This window comes from Anabrus simplex, chromosome 1 (assembly GCF_040414725.1).
Source record: "Anabrus simplex isolate iqAnaSimp1 chromosome 1, ASM4041472v1, whole genome shotgun sequence".
In the NCBI taxonomy this organism is placed as follows: Eukaryota; Metazoa; Arthropoda; class Insecta; order Orthoptera; family Tettigoniidae; genus Anabrus; species Anabrus simplex.
The window spans coordinates 520,961,015-520,986,690 of record NC_090265.1 but is presented as its reverse complement, the minus strand read 5'-3'; the positions used below and the strand labels follow the sequence as shown (position 1 = coordinate 520,986,690).

Below are 25,676 nucleotides of genomic sequence, written 5' to 3'. Positions count from 1 at the left end.
CTACTCCAGATCAACTGTCGGTTGAAGCTAACTTGATCCCTCGTATTCTAAGTTTTCCAATGGTCTAAACACTTCTTAATTCTCTACAGTGTTGTCCATAATTATCATCCTGAATTTCATGAGTAGATGAATGAAGGATGGGCAAAATGAAATGACTGATGATGTTATCATTAAACATTGAATGATCTTGGTGGTCACAAATTCTTAGAGATTACTCTGCTCTCAAAGAAGCTAGTAGCTAATCAGAGCGAGATACTCAGCTGATATGTGAAAATAACACTGAGTTAGCTGGAGATCTTCTAGTTTCTCAACAAATTGCAGGAAAATGTCCTTGTAATGGTCTGTGTTCATCGTATCCGAGAAGAAGAATGGAGCCACTATGAAGAATGGAACCACATTTCTTAAATTCCATTTTTAACACCTTTGTTTTCTGTACTGTAGACTTAGAATTGCCAAAGTTGCGGAACATGTTTTCAGATGTTTCTGAGCTGTAATCGATATATATAAAATTACTTGTACTGACTGACTGACTGACTGACTGACTGACTGACTGACTGACTGACTGATTCATCATCGCCGAGCCAAAACTACTGGACATAAAGAAATGAAATTTTGGGGATACATTCATATTAAGATGTAGGTGCTCGCTAAAAGAGGATTTTTGGATATTCCGTCACTCAGGGGGTGAAAAGGGGGGTGAAATTTTAAACTGAGTGTATCTATATCTCAAAACTTTAAAAGTTTACAGATGTAAAAATTGGTATTTAGAATCTTCTTTAAAAATAAGGAAACATGTATTTTTTTGTTTTCAGAAAATCCCAATAGGAGGGGTGAAAAAGGGTTAAAAATGGGTTAAATGCCTTTAATCAGGATACCGGTACTTATATCTCAGAAACTGAAAATATTACAGACCTGAAAATTGGTAATTTTGATTTTTTTTTTTAAAGTAAAGAAACACTTTTTTTTGTTTTTGGAAAATCCAACTAATGGGAGGGTGAAAAGGGGGGTGAGTTTTTAAAATGAGTGCATGTATATCTCAAAACTTTGAAAGTTTACAGATGTAAAAATTGGTATTTAGAATCTTCATTAAAAATAAAGAAATACATATTTTTTGTTTTCGGAAAATCCCAATAGGAGGGGTGAAAAGTGGTGAAAAAGGTGTTGAATGCCTTTAAAATGATGATATATATATCTCAGGAACTGAAGATATTAAAGACCTGAAAATTGGCGTTTGGGGTCTCCCTTAAAAATAAAGGAACACGTATTTTTTGTTTTTGGAAATCCAATTAATTGGGGGGGGGGTGCAAAGGGGATGAATTTTTAAAATGAGTGTATTTATAATCTCCTTTAAAAATAAAGAGACCCGTATTTTTGTTTTCGGAAAATCCCAATAGGAAGGGTGGAAAAGGGTGAAAATGGGTTGAGTGCCTTTAATGAGGCTACTTATATTTCAGAACCTGAAGATATTACAGACCAGAAAATTGGTATTTGGGATCTACTTTAAAAATAAACAGGTATTTTTTCGTTTTTGGGAAATCCAGATAAGGGGGGAGATGAAAAAAAGGGGGGGGATTTTTAAAATGTGTGTGTCTCTACATCTTAAAACTTTAAAAGTTTACAGATGTAAAAATTGGTATTTAGAATCTCCTTTAAAAATAAAGCAACATGTATTTTTTTGTTTTCAGAAAATCTCAATAGGAGGGGTGAAAAAGGGGTTGAATGCCTTTAGTGAGGATATTTATATCTCAAGAACTGAGGATATTACAGACCTGAAAATTGGTATTTGGGATCTCCTTTAAAAATAAGGAAACTTTTCTAATTTTTTTTGCTTTTGGAAAATACAAGTACTGGGGGTTGAAAAGGGGGTGGATTTTTAAAATGAGTGTATCTATATCTCAAAACTTTAAAAGTTTGCACATGTAAAAATTGATATTTAGAATCTCCTTTAAAAATTTGTTTTGTTTTTTCTGTAAATCCCAATAAGAGGGTTGTAAAAGGGTGAATCGTGGGTTGAATGCCTTTAATGAGGATACATATATCTCAGAAACTGAAGATATTACAGAACTGAACATTTGTATGTGGGATCTCCTTTAAAAATAAAGAAACAGGTATTTTTTTGTTTTGGAAAATCCAATTAATGACGGTTAAACAGGAGTGACAAATTGGGGTGAAATTTTTGAAAGAATATATCTACAGAATATCTGAGAAATGTAAAATGTTACAGACATAAAAAGTGGTATTTGGAATCTCCTGTAAATGTAAAGAAACATAGGTGATTTGTTTTTGGAAACTCCTCTTAAGGGGAACTAAAAAGGGGGTGAAATTTTAAAATGAGAATTTATATATATTTCAAAAAAACTTATCATGTTACAGAAGTGAAAAATGGTATTTTTTAATCTCTATTAAAAATAAAGAAATGTGTATTTTTAGTTTTCATAAATACCACTTGTTTGGATGGCGGTAGGGGGGGGGGGGTAATAGTGACTGAAAATGGTGTTGAATTCTTTTAATTAGGCTACTGATATCTCAAAAATGAAGATGTTACAGATGTGAAATTTGATATTTGGAATCTGCTTTAAAAGTAAAGGAACACGTATTCTCAGAAAATCCAATGAGGGGGGGAGAGACACATGAAAGAATTGAAAAATTAATTGACTTAATTGTATGAGAATACTTACATCTAATAAAAACTGAAGTTGTTGCAGACGTGAAAATTGGTATTCGGATCTCTATTTAAAAAAAAAAGAAAAACCCGTTTTGGGGGAGAAATCATCTTGGGGGGGCAGAAGTGAAATGGAGTTGAATTTCTTTCATGTGCATGTGTGGTGCACGCATGCAAGACTTGTCATTACAACTACACTGTATACATGCCGAAATCCAAGACTAAAATATATTCTTCTATATTACAATTGATTTCATATACTGGCTCTATTTTTATTAATAAGACGATGTCCAAGTGGCTATACTGTTAAGATTTGATATTTTTTCTTCTAGTCTCTAGTGTATGGCGCTGAAGACTTCGAGTGTCAAGTATTAAAACTAACACCCCTTACCTACGCTAGGTGGCCTGTCAATGTAAATTGCTGTTGGGGGAGGGGTACAGCTCTGCCTCAGAAGCTTCAAGTGCATGCGTCACCCAAGTGACCTTAAATTTTGCTGGTTTGTCAGTTTCCATTCTTGCATGTGTTTTTATTGTGAGAAAATATCTCAGTAGCTATGTTTATGTTGGAAACAACCTTGAAAATGCTCTCCCTAGAAGAATCTTCTGTAGATCAGTTGAAGTGGAGTTGGTATAATAATAATTTAATGTGACTATTTCTAGCCAGATGCAGCCCTTATAAGGCAGACCCTCCAATGAGGGTGGACAGTATCTGACATGTGTAGGTAACTGTGTATTATTGTGGTGGAGGATAGTGTTATGTATGGTGTGTGAGCTGTGTGTATGGTATGTTGGGGACAGCACAAACACCCAGTCCCCGAGCTAAAGGAATTAACCATTTAAGGTTAAAATCTCTGACCTGGATGGGAATCGAACCCGGGGCCTTCTGTACTGAAGAGCACTGCACTGACCAGACAGCCAAGGAGCCGGACAATGGAGTTGGTGAAACCTCAGTTAGCAGTTGGAGCAACACAAACAAGTTTGCCTTGCAATACCAGAGAGAAAGCCTTGCAAATGAATTAAAAGGATGAAGAAATTTCCCATGGCTCTGCGATGCCACTCTTGAAGAAAAAACACGAGTATTATCTGGAAGATGTCCTAGAAATCGGGGTCAGAAAAAGCAGGTGTGTGTTTTGTGAAAAGTATGTCTGCCATGACCATTTCAGTACAGTGTGTGAAGAATACTTCAACCAGAAAACTGAAAAAGTGAGTAAAACAGACTAAACTTCAGTGTTCAAATTGTAATGAAGTGTGATTGATTTTCATAGTTCTAGTTTTTGCGACTGCATGAACTCGAGCATTGTTATGGGCGATATTTGTCTGCCTTAAAGTTATACAGAATATCTAGTTTCTGTATGGCAATACTAGCAGTAATTTCAATTGTATTTCCTTCATTTATAGGGTCCTTGTTCAGAAACAAGATGAAAAGAACATAATTTTATTTTTATGTTCTGATAAATTTTTATGAAAGAATGGGGTAATACTTTACTCCACGCAAGCACTGGCATGACAAAACTCTGCATGAGAACTGAAGGGTTAAGTGTTGCTCCTTTTCATGTTCCTATCTTTCTCATTGTTTACTTGTTTGTTCCTTCCATTACTTAACTTATTGGCTAGGTAACTAAATTTAAGGATAAACTATCTCAAAACACTACTGGTATGATATTTTCCATGAAAAATTCATTTAATACCTATACCTATAATACCTGTACTGTATATCCTTCCCCAGTCAAATTGATGGTGATCGTCGTGTATGACATCAGGGGTGTCATTGTTTGTCACTTTGTTCCACATGGCAGAACAGTGACCGCACAGTACTACAGGGACCTCCTGGTGTGACAGATATGACGTGGTGTTCAGGAGATACGTCTGGATCTTTTGGACAGTGCAATGCAATGTAGCATGCTTAATAATGTTCAAAATTTCTTGCAATACCCAAAAAGTCCATAAATTATAGAGAAAAAGTCGTCACTCAGTATCTCGCTAAATACACTTGGTTATTTCAGTTTACATTCAGAATATTAAACTTCTCCTGAACTTCTTTACATCCTCCACCTTCACCAATAAATGGAATGTTCTGAACCACATTGGTCACATTCATCCATTGTCATGTGCCATTGGATGTTGGTATGTCAATAGTAGGTTTATTTACAGCTTCTGTTCCACTCTTGGCATCATCTTCATAGATACTGCTGCTACTTTTACTCTGATATGAACATATATTCTCATTATCATCCATAGTAACACTACGACTAACCATTAGGCAGTCTTTGATTTGTTTTAGTTCCCTCAGGAAATTAGCACAACTACCCATCAAGTTCATGCAAAGGCTTTGCCACCTGTCAGAATGCAGACTAGTGGACGTGTACAATTATGTGCAGACTAATGGGCATTGATGGAAATACGAGGATTGGGGCAAAAGTCATGGCAACTATTTTTTTTCTTGTAGATATGTGAACGGATCACAAACGTATATGTGTTGTGCGGAAGTTCTGCAGGCATAATGTATATGCAGAACAACAGATGGTTCTGTGATAGCTGGTAATAGCGCAGTGAGGGCTATGAAATCAGTCAGTTGGTGAGTGTCGTGCGAGATGGAAGTAACCCGTGTTGAGCAGCGCGCTTACATCAAAATAGCCGTTCTCCAAGGGAGAAATGTGATGGAATGTCAGTGAATTAGTGAAAGCCCTTGGGAATAATGCCCTACCATACCATACAGTAGCACGGTGGGTAGGAAAGTTTCAGCAAGGACGTGTGTCAACCAGTGATGAGCAATGTTCAGGATGACCTGTCAGTGTGCGGACTGATGTAGCACATGCCACCATTGAGAAGCTCCTGGATGAAGACAGACGATGGACGCTACTGGAGTTAGAAAGGGCAAGTGGCATCGAGAAACGCACCGTCTACAGGATATTGCGTAATGAGCAGCAACTATGTAAAATCGCATCACGGTGGGTAATGCATGCACTGACGGAAGTTCAAAGGTGGGTGCACTATGCAATATGCTCCGACCACCTTGCACACTGGCAACAGGACGGCAATCAATTCTTGTCGCGAATGATCGGCATCGATGAATTTTGGGCCAGGGCATACGAACCAGAACTGAAACGTCAGTTCTTGGAGTGGTGACATGCTGGATCACCAAGGAGGCAGAAGGTCCGTCAGAATCCTTCCGCAGTCAAATTGATGGTGATCGTTGTGTATGACGTCAGGGATGTCATTGTTTGTCACTTTGTTCCACATGGCAGAACAGTGACCCCACAGTACTACAGGGACCTCCTGGTGTGACAGATATGACGTGGTGTTCGGGAGAAACGTCTGGATCTTGTGGACAGTGCAATAATCCTGCATGACAATGCAAAACCACATAAAGCAAAGTCTGTAGGGCAGCTACTGCGACGTTGGGGATGGAAAGAATTGGAGCACCCACCGTACTGTTCCGACATTTCGCCCTGTGACTTTGATCTCATTCAAAAGATTTTTTTTTTTTTTGCTAGGGGCTTTACGTCGCACCGACACAGATAGGTCTTATGGCGACGATGGGATAGGAAAGGCCTAGGAGTTGGAAGGAAGCGGCCATGGCCTTAATTAAGGTACAGCCCCAGCATTTTCCTGGTGTGAAAATGGGAAACCACAGAAAACCATCTTCAGGGCTGCCGATAGTGGGATTTGAACCTACTATCTCCCGGATGCAAGCTCACAGCCGCGCGCCTCTACGCGCACAGCCAACTCGCCCGGTATTCAAAAGATTAAGGAACCACTACGTGGCAGGCGGTTTGCAACACAAGAGGACATTGCCAATGCTGTGCACCAACAGGTGACCCGATTCACACATGGTGCAGCAAATGCTAGGCAGATGGTATTCAGCGCCTCCCACATCATTGGCAGCGTGTGGTGTCAGTAGCAGGGGACTACTTTGAGGGTCTTTAGGCCCAGGTTTGTCATGTCAACTTTATGTGTACTGTGTTGTCATTCTTTTGCTCCGGGAAAGCCATATTGCCCTGTATACTAGCGTAATAAATTAGTGTATTACGACATTTCAGTGCTATTCATTGTTCACACATGTAGTTAACACCTTGTCCTTTTGTCTGTATATGTCATATTTTCCAACCGGACTGGTATCTTCAAGGAAAAAAGTAGTTGCCATGACTTTTGCCCCAACCCTCGTATTTAGTTAATTTTCCGGGTTGAACCATGTTGCTGTTTTCTGTACATTACGTAAAGTTTGCTGACGTTTCGAATACATTGCAGTATTCTTTGTCAAGGTGACTGAAATACCCCTACTCGATCCGAGGTAATCAGTCTCCCAGGCAGCAATCACACTACAAAGAGTAGTTCCTGACCTCGGTCTATATATCCTAACCTTTCTGGTTGACGTAAGTCCCCTGGCTGTCTCGTGAAAATTCTGGAAGGTATGTGTCACAGCCGGGTAGTGAGGCTTGTCTGCACCATTATGTAATAGGAGGTTCAACCTGCATGTTTATATTGTGATCTGTATGTCTTAAACTATGTATGATAGGCATCCAAGAATTACTGATTTGATATCCTTCTTCTAAATTCATATTGTTCGGATGTTTCTTGATTTCAATAGCCTTGCGGATTCTCCTTTCCAGATTCCAAGGGATAGCTGCTAGGATCTTGGACTTGTCAAATGATATTCCGTGTCTTGTTTCGTAGGAATGTTTGGCTACCGCTGAAATATCTGTGTTTTGATTCTTGGTGTGATGGATATGTTCTTTTAGGCAGGTGGAGATCAGATGTTTTGTTTCACCAACATGCACTTTCTGCAGCTACATTCAATGTGGTATACTCCAGGAGCCTGTAGTTATGTTGTATCTTTTACTGGTAATAGATAACAGGCTAGCTTCCAGTGTGGTTTATAGATGGTTTTTATGTTGCATTTCTCCAGTATCTTGCCAATCCTGTCTGTATGATTTTAATGTATAGAAATATTGCTGTTTTCTCCTGAGGAGAAAACAATGGGAAACAAGAACTGACCTGCCAGAAAACACTATTTAATGTTTCAGTAAACTCCTCCCACTTTCTAGTGGTAATTTGAACCATTTAAAGACCAAAACTTAATGATAAAAGACTTTGCAAGTTCCACTTAGGACTTGAATAATTATGGATATATGGCACAATCAAAGTAAGCCATTGGGTAAGTTATCTCCTTGGAGTACATTCGACCGATTATATTTAGCTGTCTTCGGCAACTGACTCTCAGGACTTGAGACTTGACATCGTGCACCATTTATCAATATTATGGTTAGAGAAGCAATTATCTATGCTTCTATAATGTATGTGATTTGAATTATGTCTCTTCATTGAGAATGTTGGCAGTTTTCAAAGCAAGAAATTCAGAACACATCAGGACACCCAAGCATTAAACAGAATTTCCATTTGCCAGTTATTTACCAGATACTGGGCATCATTCTCCACTCACTCCTAAGGGATACAGGCTTAACACCCCAGAACAGGCCTCGCCATACAGGCCCCTCAGGTACATACACTACATATGCACTCCTGCCTTGTGCAATGCGGGTACAGAGGTGTTATGTTGAGGGGAAAAGAGGAGGGAGAGGTTAGCAATCTGGCCCCATGACAGACTTGTCAACCAGTCTGTTTTCAAAGATTTTGAAGTGCTCAAGACTGACTTGAAATGATTAAAATTCTCTTGCTTTTTGCTGAGAATGTTTCCCATCACTAGTCTGTCTGTTAGGTCATCAGCCCAGAGGCTGGTTGGATCCTCAAATAGCACCACCAAAGGTTATGCAGTTATAAGGAGACCCCAAAAACCAATGGCAGCAACAAAATGAGGCATACTAGGCAAGGTGAGGAGTGAGGTAGTTTGCCATTGCTTTCCTCACTGGGTCAGAAAGTACTATTGTAGCACGACTGACCCTACGAGCAGCACCTTTCATAACACTCAGATGCACTACTCATGCTCTGAAGGTCATTACTCAGCACTACCCATACCCCAGCAACTTCCACATTGTCACAGCCATGGATGTTGACTGGGACTTTGGTGCAAGCTACACTTTGCTCTGGCCTTTGCCAAGAGATGCATGCAAAAGTACTGCATCCATCAAGAAATGACAGCAGGCAGTCCCATCACTTACAGCTAGATAAATCTGCAGTGCAACACCTAACTCAAGGACAAATTTGTACAATCCTAAAATGTGTACAAATTTAAAAATCACTTCCTTAACAGCAATGTCCTTGACTGCTTAAGGGAAGAATGTTTGGCTATTTCTAGGTGTGCATTGGCATCATTAACCATCAACGGTTACGTGGGGGAGGAGGGACACATCCAAAATGACACGTGTGCAAATTGTTTTCTAAAGACAAGGGATGGTTTTTAATTGTACAAAGGTTAGGGCATAAGTCCTGGCAATGATTGTTTCTTCCTGCACGAATGCAATGTCTACCAGACAAATGGAAATATACTGATGGGAGTGGAGAGCATGAGGTGCCGTGGAATGCTGAGTATGTTTACCAGGTTTAGCAAGGAAACTGTCAGCCATGAAATACTTGTGCTACGTAATGTTTAGTCTCTGAGTACAGTAACTATGGTAAACCCTCAGAATGCTGGGCTGAGTGGCTCAGATGGTTTAGGCGCCGGCCTTCTGATCCCAACTTGGTAGGTTCGATCCTGGCTCAGTCCGGTGGTATTTGAAGGTGCTCAAATACGTCAGCCTCATGTCGGTAGATTTACTGGCACATAAAAGAATTCCTGCAGGACTAAATTCTGGCACCTCGTTGTCTCCAAAAACCTTAAAAGTAGTTAGTGGGACGTAAAGCAAATAACATTACGAAACCCATAACAAGTTACCAATGATGGGGGATAGGTCAGGTACCTGTCACCTCACCATGTGTGAATTTTGCAACCTCATGTTTCACAGTACTGGTAATGTCTTCTCATGTCCCACACTTACACAAGGGTTGTTTCACTTTGGGGATGACGTCAAAATGGCACGGAGACAGGTCCAGGGACTATGGCGTGTGTTCCAGTACTTTCCACTCCTGGAGCTGAAGTTCCCTCTGTTCAGTCTCTACTGCATGCAGTCTGGCGTTGTCATGGTGAAGGATGATACTGTTTCAGCTTGTAGCTCAAGTAGTGTCCATCTTGTGTCCATGTCCATGCGCTCAGTAATTACTGCACATGACACATCAGTCTGGACACTAACAGGTCTTCCGTACCAATTGCTACTTGTTTTATGTCCGTGCTCAAATTCTTGCAATAATTTGGTATGGAAGGGTATTCTTCCCCACAGCTTCCACAAGCTCTCTATGGCATTGCGATCACAGTGAACAGGCAATTCAATGTACACATTCTATTTTTGCATCATCACATCCATTCTGCATGGAGCCTGACCCACTCCTGCGGTCCCATCGTCCTGTGCTTGGTGCCTGTCCAAAGCACCGTCATCTCATGCTATCGTAGGTTATGATCTTCATTTCCGTGTTGACGTTTAAGTAATAAGGTAGAGTTTGAGGGATGTTCCACCATTCAACACATTGTAAAATACATTAAATTATAAGAAGACCAGTTTCGATTCCCTTGGAGTCGTCATCAGTTCCGGTTGAAAATAAATTCAGGGGGAATCTGATAACAATCATCATAATAAGAAAATTTAAAGGTGATAGCCTGGAAAAACATCAATGGGTTGCAAGACATAACTTTGAAATGCAACGCGTACATGGCAAGCAGCACTTGGAACTTAATATGTTCCTAGTTCTGGTCTAAACTGTCCTGTGTTCATGGAACATGTAACATTGGAAACACATGCACTGTTGAACACGAGACATGGACACTTATGAAACCTTAGCTCCCTAAGAGCGTTCCTGGACTTGACAGTTCTGTTTCTATCTTAAAAAACTGAATAAAATACACACACCTTGAAACAAATGTACAAAGACATGGTTCTGGTCTAGACTGTCGCGCGTTCACAGACACGGAAATACTGGAATTTCTTGCACTGGTTGAAAGCACACTTACAATATGAAACAATTGGTATTTCAAGTATGTTCCTCGGCTTAACAGTCTTGCCTCCAACTGATTAAACTAGATGAAACATATATAAATGTACAAAGACAAACCACTTGGCATCTGCAAGAGAGTCGAAACCGGTCTTCTTATAATTGAATGTATTTTACAATGTGTTGAATGGTGGAACATCCCTCAAACTCTATCTTATTTCATGCTGTGTCCGTGTACTATGAGTGTCATGCTTTCCAGGACATATGACCATTGTAAGGTAGCACCGTTCAAATGTGATGAAAGGAATAGTTGCCATGACTTATGACTCAACCCTCATATTTTTTTAATCGTCACTACCAGTCTATGTCTGACTTGTTTCTTCGAAATGAAAATTGTTGGCTCATTTCTATTGACAATGCTGTCTAAGTGATCTTGGCAAACTGCTGCATGATTTTATCTAATTTAGCTCATAGTAGAATACAAATACATTTTTAAGAAACAAGAAGGGACACATGATACAAACATGTTCCTTTCTTACATCCCAGTGATTTTGGTTAAAACTGGCAAGATTTTAAAGCATTACAATGTCAAGACCAGCTTTATAACTACGAAGAATATCCCACAAGTTACACTCAGCTGTGGATTTTTGGGATCCTCTCTCTATTGCACATGTATACAGGGTCTCTCTCTTATAAAACCAGGCTGAGCGTACGGTGTTTGTATTCTGCCCTACTGCAGCTGCCCCAGCCCAAGTTACGTCATGCGCGGCCACCTGCTTTAAGCGTGTAGACAAACTTATATGAAATCTTTCGTTATAAAAGTTTCTGGAAGTGTCATCCTCCATAATGAGGGACTTCATAAACACCATTAGGATTTTCTGCACACCAATAGTGAGAGTTATGACTGTTCACATGACCATTAAGATGAAATCAGGCCTCATCCGAAAAGAACACAAGTTGTTGGTCGAATAAATGATAATTCAGTGATACAAGATACCACTTACAATATCTTACTCTTGTGGCTGGATTAGCAGGGCCCGTGTAAACCTGTACAGTTTGATATGTAACAGCTTTGTAGCTCTGTGTGCAGAAGAAACCGAAATCCCTACTTGTTGTGCTAATTTTGTGAGTGATTTATGTGGTGACCATTCAAGATTTGCACTATTGCCATTTAGCTTTTCCTCTGTTAAAACTGTTCATGTGTGCGCATGTTGTTTATTGAGCACTGAGTCAGTAGATTCAAGTGTATTTACAGTTATGGGAATCTGTGCTCATTAAGGTGGCACTTCACCAGGAAATTGCTGAACAAATGCATCGCATCCCCATCCAGCCGATTCATACTTAAAATAACTTTTACATTTAAAATAATACGGTGTTGTAATGATAACTGTCTCACCATGTTAACAGCTGACATTCGGACTGGCTGTTGATCCTAGTTTGAACATGTGCGTGCTCCTTGCAAGGTCGGGCACCACCCGTACTGCTGCTTAGGTCTTGGAGAGTAGAAACACCACTGGGCGGTCTGTTTGTGCAGGGAGGTTTATATCAGTACCACCAAATGCACCATTAACACTAGGGTGAAGGAATATAAGCATCAGTGCCGTTTCATCCACCCTAAAAAATCTACAGTAGTGGAGCACACAATCTCTTTCCTCGAATATGAGGTGAAATTTGAGGAGACCACAATTCTGGCTATCATCTTGCCTCTACCAAGAAGCTGAAGAGACAGTGGAGCATGACAACTATTTCAACAGACAAGAAGAGAGCCTGCAAATTAGCAGAGTTTGGAGACCGTTAATCACTGCCTGATGACAGACACACTGCACAGGCAGAGAAGAAAATCAACGGTGGTACCAACCTGTACCAACCAATCAATATACCAGTTATCAAAATCATTGAAACACCTATAACACTGAAAGACTCCATTAGGAATCTTGGAATAATTTTTGATAAGTATTTAAGTTGGTCAGAGCATGTAACAAAAATTTGTCAACATGTATTCAGTTTATTACACTCACTGTACAAAATGAGGAACTTTCTAGTTTCAAAACCAGGAAATTGCTCATTTAAGGACTAATACTACCAATATTTGATTGTGGTAATGTAGTCTACAATAATACAAGTTGTTCACTTGGTTCTAAATTTCAACAGGTGTGTAATGCCTGAATTTGATTCATTCTAAATGTTCCACTCCATTCCCACATCAGCCCATTCTTCCATCAGCTGTCCTGGTTAAGATTATGTGATAAGACACAAGTACCATGCTGTTTCTCTTCTGCAAAAAATACTGCAAACAGGTAAACCACATTACCCCAGAAATGATTTCAGCTACCTCTCCCAACTCAGGTACAGCACCCTCAAGGTCATCAATACTGGTACGATCCCTGCTGTCCATCCCCACTCATCCCAGCAGTACATATAACAACTTATTTGTACCGGGGACCATACGTTCCTAGAATTCTATCCCGGCTGAAATTGGAGATGTAAGTAACTTAAAGCTATTCAGAAGAATGTGCTGGAAATTTTACCTACATTGAGATGAATTACTCTAAGAAGCAACCTCAAATGTTAGAGTATTAAATAAATAAAATGTAGAAGTAAGGTTAGTTTCATTATAGCTTAAATTTTTTGACATTTAGTTTTAATAATAGTAAATACTGTGTATTCATTTCATAATTTTCAAATTATTTTTATGATACTTTAAATTTTATTTAAATTACATGTTTTGTTTACATTAAATTTACTTTTAGTTATAATGCTCTCTATATTATGTTTATGGAGGTGTAAAATTATATGGTTTGGCATAAGAGCATGCTTCATAGCCTGAGCCCCGCCATGTAAATAAACCTGTGTCATTTCTTCTTGACAATAGCTACTGCAGCGTAGCTATCTACCCAGCCTAATATCCTGAAAAACAATCAAAGCTTGTCGATTGACATTAGCCGCAAAAGCCTGAACCAGTATAATTCAATTTTTATTTTTATTCTCTGTTTACATATCACTTATTCCAGTTCCTTTTCTAATTTCTTGTTTCTATGAAAAAATGTTTTCCCTGTTCAGCATCAACAGAGAATGCTTTCAATGTTGTGTATTCCAGTGATGGATCACAAGTACAAGTCACTCCTGCAGAATGTCCCTACTCGGCATGTCATTAACCAGATAGCACCAACAGAAGACAAACTGAGAGAACAGCTGCTGCGCTATGAGAAGCTGGAAGTGTTCAGTTATTTCATTGTGGGAACCATCAACACCATCACCAGGGTGCTCAATATGGGCAGCGAACTTGGCTACCTTGGGGAGAAATATGCCTGGTATACCATTACCTTGGTGAGTTTCATCTTTTTCAAGAGAAAATGGTAAAATTACCAGAAACAAGTATTCTATATTAAGACTGTATAAGCATCCATATTGACTATATTCTTATTATAGGAAGCTAAGAAATATGAGGAGCCAATACTTTTTGTGAGAATTTATTAAATAGTGATCAGTTTATCACATAATATTTATTTGCTTCTTCCGTGAAACATTTGTTTAAAAAAAATTAATATCATTACATTTTCCATGACATTATTATTAACATTGTTGGTCATATTGGACCACTTGAGTCATTCCACACTCACTCTTTGAAGTTTGTACTGTTTGGTTCCTGTTATCTGCCCATTACTTTTTAGTTCATTCCGATTGTAACTTTGTCAGTTCATCTGAATGCTATAGCCCGTCTATGTGTCATTTCTCCAGACAATCTGTGAGTCTTATGAAGGGTGTTAATTTTATTTTTGTTCTCTGCATCTGCTAAATTGAGTCCAACTGCTTTGGGATCTTGCTGAACTTTGCGGTTCTTTTGTCCTCCTGTCTTCTTTACAAGATTTCTCATCACTAGTTGTAAAATCCAGTTTCCTGCCAGTTACAATATGTGAAATAATATGAGATACTTTCTTTCTTCATTGTGTTGGTGATTGGATCAATCTCTTGATAGACAGTTTCATTAGGAAGGATTCTCCAGACTCCTTCAATCTGGTATTTTTTATTTATGTAAGTTCTGATGATTCTTCTTTTAATTTTGAGGAGCTGATCAGTTAGTTTTTAATTCTGTATTTATCCATGTTACTTTCTTATTTAAGTTGTGAGTGATGATTTCTCAAAGATGTTTAAATTGTAGAACTATGTTAAATTTTTTATCATATGAAAACTTTATTTATGCTCAGGGGCTTCATGGGCATGATCTCAGTTTCCTCTAAGGATATGTGTAACCTATTTTTAGGGTGAATTTTTGGAGACTGGTGACCTGGGCACAAATTTCTTCCAAGTGAAGTGCTAAGAGAGCTAAGTCACCCACAAATCCCAAGCAGTTTGTTGTTATTGAAGGTTTTGCTCCAATATTTGAATTTAGGTGGGTTTTCTTTTTATCAGAGTTTCATTATGTAATCGAGAGCCATATTGAAAAGCTGTACAGATAATCCATCATCCATAATCTTGTCTGAGACTAGTTTTTATTGTAAAATATTTTGTCACTTCTCCCTTAATGTTACCTTAGAATTTGTGTTGGCTAAAGTTAGTTTCATGATTGTTATTAATTTGAGATGAAGACTTTATGATCTGAGGATTTTTAAAAGTGTGGGTCTATAATGACTATCACATGCTTTTTTGAAATCTATGAATGAGATAAAAAGCTGTTTATTTCTGTACTTGTTATTAGTTTCAGGCTGAGAATATGGTCTCAGCAACTTCTGTATGGGCAAAATCCTCCTTGGTATTCTCCAAGTTGTGGTTCCAGAGTGTTCTTGATCCTGTTCTAAATTATGCGAGAGAAAATTCTATATGTACAATCCAGAAGTGCTATTCCTCTGTAATTATCTGGGTTGGTTTTATCTCCTTTCTTAAGTAATGGATGGATTATTCCTGTGGTCTAATGCCCTGGAATTTTCTTTGTGTTCCACTCTTTTACTGGATGTTAATGGACTACAAAGACTACAAGGAAGTGAAGAGAACAGCAGGATTGAGAGGAGAATGGTTGCAGCAACAAGTGTGGTTAATGGAGATTTATGATCACAGGTCTTCACCACATGCCTTGTAATTATTTAGTTCTTTAATTGCGAGTTCCACTGTGCTGATGGTTAGAGGATCTATTAGATCAGGGATGGTTAAAATGGGTGAGTCAGTGTTTACTTGAAATGTTTCTAGTGGGTCAATGCAATTTAGAAGTTTGTTGAATATCTTTGCAAGGACCTCTGCATTTTCTTGGTTAGGTTAACTTTCCTGATTGATCTCTCAGCATTAATGTTGGGGGTTCATATATTTTAAGATATCTGCTGAAAGTTTTGTAATAATCATGCAATTGTTTTTTCTTGGGAAATTTTCTATCATTTCTAGTGTGTTTTTTAGATGTTTGGGCTTGATGTCTTCTCACTATTGCCTGGTTGCATTCTTCATTCCACCATCCATGTTTCTTCCTGGGATTCATTGGAGTTGACTCTTCGGCTATCGATTTTAATTTGATTGTCAATTCTTCAGGTGACTTGGTCTTGATAGATCCTTTCCCTGTTTTCTTGCAGTACTGTAACTGTTCGCCTCACCTAGCTTCACACTTGAGGAGACAAAAGTTAATAGCTGGGGACACATCAATATAAATATGAACTATATGTGGCTTGCCTGCAAATTGCCATGCAAATGGAATATCAATTATCGTTCCATGGTTTCCCATTTCTCTATGCTTTGACTGGGCGCCAGCTTTACTGTTTTAAACAAAACTGTACAGCAAAATTTATATTGAATAGCATAGAGACTTATACTTAAATCACAGGGATGGGATTTTAAATAATTAACCATTAAGTAACACTTTGAGAAAGAAAATTAACACAATATGAAATAAAGTTTATTACCAAAAAAATTAGATGAATAAGAAAAGTTCCTTTAAGCATGGAGAGAATTTAGAATTTATGTTACTAAAATTTACTGTTGCTTGCTATATCTAACTGTGGCTCACCAATTGGAGCTTCCGTTGAGGTCATCTGTATTCCGTGGTTACTCATTCCCCTTTTCTCGTTGTAAAATTGGCTCCATGGACATCCTTCCTTCCTTCTGCGATTTTGGTTTGGGCTATCTGGACTAGCACTCCCTAATTGCCTAGTCTTTAAATTAGACATTGGCCCTATGCTTGTGAAAATTGATCACCTTTGATCGTAGGAGGAGAAAATTCAGTGTTATGAATTTTTCCATGTTATCAGAAACCTCAATCCAAGTAAGCTGTTCTGCCGATACAATACAGATTTGTACCAAGCACCATAGACTTGAATTAACATAGTTCTTCATCCAGAATAATATAGAATATATTACAAGCCGTATACTTGTTCCCTCTAAACCTGATCCGACAGCATGACAGCAGCTATCTACTGTATCTCTAAGCGACAACTCGCTGTCCCGAAAAAATTTAATTGTGTCTGAGGATTGCTCAGTGTGGGATAATAAAATAAATAGGGAAAATACAAAAATATAAAAATATCAAAGTTAACTTATCAAACACGCAAAATCACACCATACGCAATGTAATCATAACTTACAGGCCTAACAACGACAACTACGGAAAGGATTGTGGAATGTGAAGGAGCCCTATTGAGGTCCGCGGGAAGGTATGACGTTATAGGGAAGAAAAGGTTCACAATAATCACCCTTTGGCTCAAATATATTAACTTAAAATTAACAAAAGATACAAAATCAAATAAACCAAAATAAAGACTTAATCAAGATATCTAGGTAAATATGTAAAACACGACGTTTAAAATAGTTAATTGCAGAATTACAGTAAGTTGCCAGTAACAAGATGCAGGGGACTGTCTGTCGAAAACACAGTCATTCAGAAAAGTGAAAGCGGTGAATACAGGGATCTAGAGCAAACTCCGACAATGTTCAATTTAAAGCATTGAAATTTACATTAAACAAGAAAATACCGAAACACTAGAAGGAATTAAATAAAATAAAACATAATAGGAAAAGCTAGGGACCCTTGGAAGGGTAGCCCTCAAGCACAAGCACTCACGAGGACGGTCGGATGGCAAAGACGCAGACAACATGCATCACACACACGAAGCCAGCAGAAGGCCAGAAATGGACAGATCACAAGTAACCAATAGGACACCAAATTTCTCTAAAGTCCAGTTTTCGCCAATTGGAAACACCGTTATTCTGACAAATCCAATTGCGTAACCATATATGGCCAGTTCCTGAACTGCTGATGCGAGTAGAATTGCATCACCTACTTCCTCCATGTGCCAGTACCTGTTGGTTCAAAAATTATGTACTGAACACGTTTTACTCAGACAGTATAAAACAAATATTTCTTCAAAGTCCAGAATGTCTTTTCTTCACCCTTTTTTAAATTAATTTAAATGATACACAACCCTCTTCCAAATTCATTAAAACACAACTACATGAAATTTAAATACAAAGATCACTTTAAAAATAATTCTTATAATGTAAATTATTTCTTGATCTGTTCATAAAAATATAATGGTAAAACAACATATTAAGAAATTCTATAATCAATGATTTTCAAAAGTTCATGAGTCTCAAATTCTATTTTTGAGGTTTCTTAAAATAAAAGGTAAATACACAATGCTTATTTCCAGTTTCTGTCCCACCACAGGTGACAATAAGAAAGAAATTCATGCACCTCTGGACTAACCAATTTTCTTTAAAATAATCCCTGTTCATAAGAAGCCAGCTTCTGATGCAATTATGGCAATATGCAGGGCTACTGAAACCCAGAATGCTAACAAAAACCTTTATAGCGTCATCCGGTTGAAGTGCTCTAAGGACATATGTCTCAAAACTACAAGACAGACTTGGCTATTGCAAAAGCTGTATCTCTTCTATACCAGGGGTATTAGAAAGAGAAATCCCGGACTCCAATGAAGAATCTTTCTTGAGTTAGGTCACATTTGAGTACAAGGTAGAAGCAGCAATGAATTAAGCAAAGTGTGAGGTACAGTCTGAAGGTAGAAAAAGGAAGAAGATATGCAACCAAAGTGACCAAAATGCAACCTAAGGATCTCCTTTTGACCGAAGAAGGAAAAACATAGGGTGCTGGTGACTTGGTATGTTCAGAAGAATTTTACGCTAAAACAAACTATATTTTATTTTTGATCATGTTTTGCCCAAAGTTTGTTTTTCAAACATTCATGTACAACCTTTTTGTAGTAAATATTGACTAAATTTGATTACATTTTTACAGCACATGCAAAGTCATTAAAAATATAACCGTGTTTCAATTTTAGTTTATTACCTCTCTGAAATATTTATGATTATTTTCTATCATCAAAAAATTGAAAATTTAATTGGGTGAAAGTGTACACTTTTGTGAAGTTTATTTTATAAACCAAAATAAATACACAGTTTTCTTGTCTTGTTCATTCAGAGTACACTGTCAATTAAATATTATTAACATTTGACACTGAATTATTTCACAGCTGTTGATGCCCAGTTTTGCGTCTACACTGTGAGCCTCCAGAGTAAACCACAGTCGCTGTCGCAAGTGTTCACACTTACTTTCCGCTATTATCTTTATAACCTATTTGATTTAAATATGTAATCCTTTATTGCCTCTTTCTATGGTAGTTGGAAGTGCAGTGTATTGAATGTAAATTAAGAGAAGTTCATTAAGACTAACACAAATTCTGAGTTGCTGAGCAGGAGAAATTAACCATTTGCAGTTAAAATCTTCAACCTGGATGGGAATCAAATTTGGGGCCCTCAAACTGAAAGCCAGTATGCTGACCATTCTGCTAAGATCTTAGATAATAATAATAATAATAATAATAATAATAATAATAATAATAATAATAATAATAATAATAATAATAATAATAATAATAATAATAATAATAATAAAAATAAATTACTTCATCTTCAGAAATATATTTTATTTACCTTGGTTATGATCACATAGGAAAATTTTAAGACATCTTTTCATCTACTTACTTGTCAGGGCACTAGCTACAACCTTCTGACATCTATGAAGGGACATAAACATTATTATTGATATAAGTATTTGTATTTTGTAGGAGTCTGAGCCTGTAAATCCAAGCAGCGAAGCACTGTTTCTACATGCCAAGCCTGCAAACCCAAAATCTCCTGAAATACGTGCTAAGCTAGAGAAGTATGGTGTGACAGCAAAACCTACAATAGTGGCTGCCTTCTACTTTGACCTTATGGTGCGCGGCATTGTGGCAGTTAAGTAAGTGCTATATCTATAAATTAGGACTATATATTCAAATAGTTAAGTCTTTTGCATTGAGAAGGGTCAAACAAGTGTAAGAATTTAAATCAATATAAATTAACTCATGTTTGTGTATGTCCTATGTTCCATATCTTCTAGCACATGTATACACACGTTATCTTTTTATTTCTCCTTAGTTTCTGTTTTTGTCCAGCTTTATCCTTATCCTACTCATATCACATCAAGACTGTAGATATCTGAAGAATGATTCCATTATTATGGGTGGATAGAGGGTCTTTCATATAAACTAAGACCAAATGCACTGTGTTTGTACTCTGCGCTATGGCAGCTGGCTCAACCAAACTTACGGCCGCCCAGCTTTAAGCATGTATACAACTTTATATGAAATCTTACCTTATAAAGGATGCTGGAAGTGTTGTCCTTCCTGTGTTATACAAGCATTGTGTCTGGTTACCACATTCTGGCTGACACGAGTGAGTTCTGATACTGTAATATTACGCTTAAAGTAAATACAAAATTTTAATATTCCACCTTCTCAATACTAAAAAATCATGTGATGTTTTTACAAAAACATTACAATGACATTAAAAGGTACTAGTTTCGGTCCACTGTGGACCATCATCAGCCTAGCCAAATTACAACAGTAAAAGACATAGTGATAAAAATAGTATGGAGAAATGAGAGGATCTAGAAGGATGGGTTGGTGGTGGAATGACAGATAAAAGTGAAAAAACCGTATTTGCAAATAATGATAAAAGTAACAGAAGTGTTCACAATGACAAGTAAAATCTTGTGAAGTCACGTAAAAACTCTTGATGAGATAGTCAGGTTGGCAGTTGCTCCTCTGTTGCACGATTGACAAATATAACTACGTATATGCTTCTAGACTTACGTCATTCCTCCCCTCCGTATTCACCTACCCCTTTCCTGCCGCGCCACGCTCACTCCGTAAGTTCCATTCAATCCAGCAAGTTTGTTCCACGCAGCGCAAGGTGAGTCATCGTTTATATTTTCCGGTGCCTCGCTTGTTCTCTATCCGATTACCGCGTTAATACTATCTTCTTTCCCCAGGTTCATTGGGGTCCCGATTGAACTGAGACTTCTGTTCAACACAGAAAGCCTTTAATTCCACCATAGAACAGGTTCAACTTTGTCAATTTTAATCTGGTGCTAGTCTCATTGGACAATTCTTCCCTCTACGCAAAAGTGGAACTCACATCTACAACTTTCTTTTGTCCTGAATGAGTAAATTTATAAAACCTAGTTGCCAGCGTTTCGTCCTCATGTGCTAGGTTGGCCTCATCAGTTGGTACCTAGCACACCTACAAAGATGCTGGCTAGTGCATACCAGGAATGAGTTAGCTGGAAAATTTATAATGTCCAATAACTGACCATTTATATTGGTATTACATACCACTTAGTCGAGCAGCTTGTCTTCTTCTTTCTCCCAATTCTTCACAGCCCAAACTTTGCAACATTTTTGTAACGCTACTCTTTTGTTGAAAATCACCCAGAACAAATCGAGCTGCTTTTCTTTGGATTTTTTCCAGTTCTTGAATCAAGTAATCCTGGTGAGGGTCCCATACACTGGAACCATACTCTAGTTGGGGTCTTACCAGAGACTTATATGCCCTCTCCTTTACATCCTTACTACAACCCCTAAACACCCTCACAACCATGTGCAGAGATCTGTACCCTTTATTTACAATCCCATTTATGTGATTACCCCAATGAAGATCTTTCCTTATATTAACACCTGGATACTTACAATGATTCCCAAAGGGAACTTTCACCCCATCAATGCAGTAATTAAAACTGAGAGGACTTTTCCTATTTGTGCAACTCACAACCTTACTTTTAACCCACTTTATCATCATACCATTGCGTACTGTCCATCTCACAACATTATCGAGGTCATGTTGCAGTTGCACACAATCTTGTAACTTATTTATTACTCTATACAGAATAACAACATCCGCAAAAAGCCTTACCTATGATTCCACTTCTTTACTCATATCATTTATATATATATAAGAAAACATAAAGGTTCAATAATACTGCATTGAGGAATTCCCCTCTTAGTCTCAACAAATTTATAACAGAATTTCGGAACAAGCTTTACTGCTGACAACACAAATTTTCATTTTGGGAAAAAAATTCTGTGTATGTACACCTAAAGGCAGAAAATCCAACCTTGATTAAGTCTAATTCTTATGTGCATGTTGTTCACAATTCATGTAAAGCCGGAATGAATTCTATGTCGATTGATATTGAAATGTTTATAATTAAAGTATTCAATTACTTTTGAAATTCAGCAAAAAGAGTTCCACACTTAAAAGAATTCTTTCAGTTTCTTGATATTGAATACACTCATTTGTTCAGACATGTGCCAACAAGATGGCTTTGTATAAAGCCTGCTATTGAAAGACTGCTGAGAAACCTCCCAGCGATAGTATCTTATTTTTCAAGTGCTGATGACTGTCCAGTATTCATTAAGAAATATTTGTTAGTTTCCTCAGAATCATATTCTGGTAAGCAAACACTTCTAGTAGAATTGTATCTATATTTTTTGTTACATTTAGCAGATGTTTTCAATAAGTCAGTTCTTAGTTTTGAAAAGAGTGATCTTACAGTCTGTGAGGTATATACTGTTATGAGAAATTTGAAAATGCAACTGGATCAGAGAATAGGGGAATCATTTTTTGTTTTTGTTTTTTGTTTAGAAAGTGACTTGCACATTAAATAAATTGAACGATATGCTTACTGGGGAAGTTAAGGTCTGTGAAAATGATTTTATACATGTCTATGAGGTTTGTGTTAATTATCTATGTAAATGGTTTGATCTTAGTGATGATTCTAATGTTTTCTCACTGATGAATTGTATAACTCTAGGAAACTCACCTCAGTTCAGCAAGATTTTAAAGTTAGTGGAGGCACTAGGTTTTCAGGAAAAGCTGAATATTGATGACATGCGAACGACAGGAAGCATGACCAACAAATGGCAAATAATATGGGAAGGACAGCTGATTCAGAAAATGATGGAACCAACCAGAGGGAAAAATATCCTGGATGTGGTGCTGATAAAACCAGATGAGCTCTATAGGGAAACTGAAGTAATAGATGGTATTAGTGATCATGAAGCTGTTTTTGTGATAGTTAAAAATAAATGTGATAGAAAGGAAGATCTTAAAAGTAAGACTATTAGGCAGTACCATATGGCTGATAAAGCAGGCATGAGGCAGTTTCTAAAAAGTAACTATGATCGGTGGAAAACGGTAAATAAAAATCTAAACAGACTCTGGGATGGGTTTAAAGAAATTGTTGAGGAATGCAAAAACAAGTTTGTACCTTTAAGGGTGGTAAGGAATGGTAAAGGCCCACCTTATTATAATAGAGAAATAAAGAGACTAAGAAGGAGGTGCAGACTGGAAAGAAATAGAGTTAGAAATGGCTGTGGAAGTAAGGAGAAATTGAAGGAACTTACTAGAAAATTGAATCTAGCAAAGAAGGCAGCTAAGGATAACATGATGGCAAGCATAATTGGCTGTCATACAAATTTTAGTGAAAAATGGAAGGGTATGCATAGGTATTTTAAGGCAGAAACATGTTCCAAGAATGACATTCCAGGAATAATTAATGAACAAGGGGAGTGTGTTTGTGAGGATCTTCAAAAGGCAGAAGTATTCAGGCAGCAGTATGTAAAGATTGTTGGTTACAAGGATAATGTCAAGATAGAGGAGGAGACTAAGGCCAAAGAAGTAATAAAATTTACGTATGATAAAAATGACATTTACAATAAGATACAAAAGTTGAAAACTATAAAAGCGACTGGAATTGATCAGATTTCTGGAGATATACTAAAGACAATGGGTTGGGATATAATACCATATCTGAAGTACTTATTTGATTATTGTTTGGTCGGAGGAGCTATACCAGATGAATGGAGAGTTGCTATTGTAGGCCCTGTGTATAAAGGAAAGGGTGATAGACATAAAGCTGAAAATTACAGGCCAGTAAGTTTGACATGCATTGTATGTAAGCTTTGGGAAGGCATTCTTTCTGATTATATTAGACATGTTTGTGAAATTAATAACTAGTTCGATAGAAGGCAATTCGGTTTTAGGAAAGGTTATTCCACTGAAGCTCAACTTGTAGGATTTCAGCAAGATATAGCAGATATCTTGGATTCTGGAGGTCAAATGGACTGTATCACGATTGACCTGTCTAAAGCATTTGATAGGGTGGATCATGGGAGACTACTGGCAAAAATGAGTGCGATTGGACTAGACAAAAGAGTGACTGAATGGGTTGCTATATTTCTAGAAAATAGATCTCAGAGAATTAGAGTAGGTGAAGCTTTATCTGACCCTGTAATAATTAAGAGGGGAATTCCTCAAGGCAGTATTATCGGACCTTTATGTTTTCTTATATATATAAATGATATGAGTAAAGGAGTGGAATTGGAGGTAAGGCTTTTTGCGGATGATTTTATTCTCTATAGAGTGATAAATAAGTTACAAGATTGTGAGCAACTGCAACATGACCTCGAAAAGTTTGTGGGATGGACAGCAGGCAATGGTATGTTGATAAACGGGGTTAAAAGTCAGGTTGTGAGTTTCACAAATAGGAAAAGTCCTCTCAGTTTTAATTACTGCATTGACGGGGTGAAACTTCCTTTTGGGGATCATTGTAAGTATCTAGGTGTTAATATAAGGAAAGATCTTCATTGGGGTAATCACATAAATGGGATTGTAAATAAAGGGTACAGATCTCTGCACATGGTTATGAGGGTGTTTAGGGGTTGTAGTAAGGATGTAAAGGAGAGGGCATATAAGTCTCTGGTAAGACCCCAACTAGAGTATGGTTCCAGTGTATGGGACCCTCACCAGGATTACCTGGTTCAAGAACCAGAAAAAATCCAAAGAAAAGCAGCTCGATTTGTTCTGGGTGATTTCCGACAAAAGAGTAGCGTTACAAAAATGTTGCAAAGTTTGGGTTGGGAAGAATTGAGAGAAAGAAGAAGAGCTGCTTGACTAAGAGGTATGTTCCGAGCTGTCAGCAGAGAAATGGCGTGGAATGACATTAGTAGACGAATAAGTTTGAGTGGCATTTATAAAAGTAGGAAAGATCACAATATGAAGATAAAGTTGGAATTCAAGAGGACAAACTTTATAGGAAGGGGAGTTAGGGATTGGAATAACTTAACAAGGTAGACGTTCAATAAATTTCCATTTTCTTTGAAATCATTTAGGAAAAGGCTAGGAAAGCAACAGATAGGGAATCTGCCACCCAGGCGACTGCCCTAAATCAATATTGATTGATTGATTGACATGTGTTCAGAAGTTGTAGAAATAATCAGTTTGTTTCTGGTGGGAGTGGTGCTGGTGGAAAGCTAAAACTAACTCTCCTAAGTAAAACAATACCAGATAGGTGGGTATATATCACCGGTTTAATTGGCCGAGAAAAACTGAAGAACATTTTGATGGTACTTCAGTTTGTCTTTGGTATATTTCCATCGAATGCATATACTGAAATAGTATTTTCAGGAATTGCAATAAAATGGAGAGATGACAGAAATAGATGCTCAGTAGATTTAATAAAAAATGAACTTCTTGTGTACTTCAACTATGATGAGAATTGTACGGAATTTCTCAAGAAAGTTTTGTTGAATAAGAAACTGTTACAAATTGCTTCTTCATATGACAAGTACTTGTGAAATGTTCATTTCAATGAAAAGACTAACGCATTATTAGTTTTTAATAAATTAAGTACCTACATATTTCACGCTGATGCTGTTATATTATT

General features: G+C 37.5%; 1 protein-coding gene across 1 annotated transcript in view; it reads left to right on the top strand.

The window, feature by feature from the left end:
• The window catches only part of Ir25a (ionotropic receptor 25a), a 113,444-nt gene that overhangs the window by 5,780 nt on the left and 81,988 nt on the right, over positions 1–25,676 (top strand). Inside the window, exons 4-5 of the mRNA XM_068228108.1 lie at positions 13,737–13,966; positions 19,696–19,868. Coding sequence (XP_068084209.1) covers positions 13,737–13,966; positions 19,696–19,868 — 403 coding nt within the window. The remainder of the gene's footprint in view (positions 1–13,736; positions 13,967–19,695; positions 19,869–25,676) is intronic.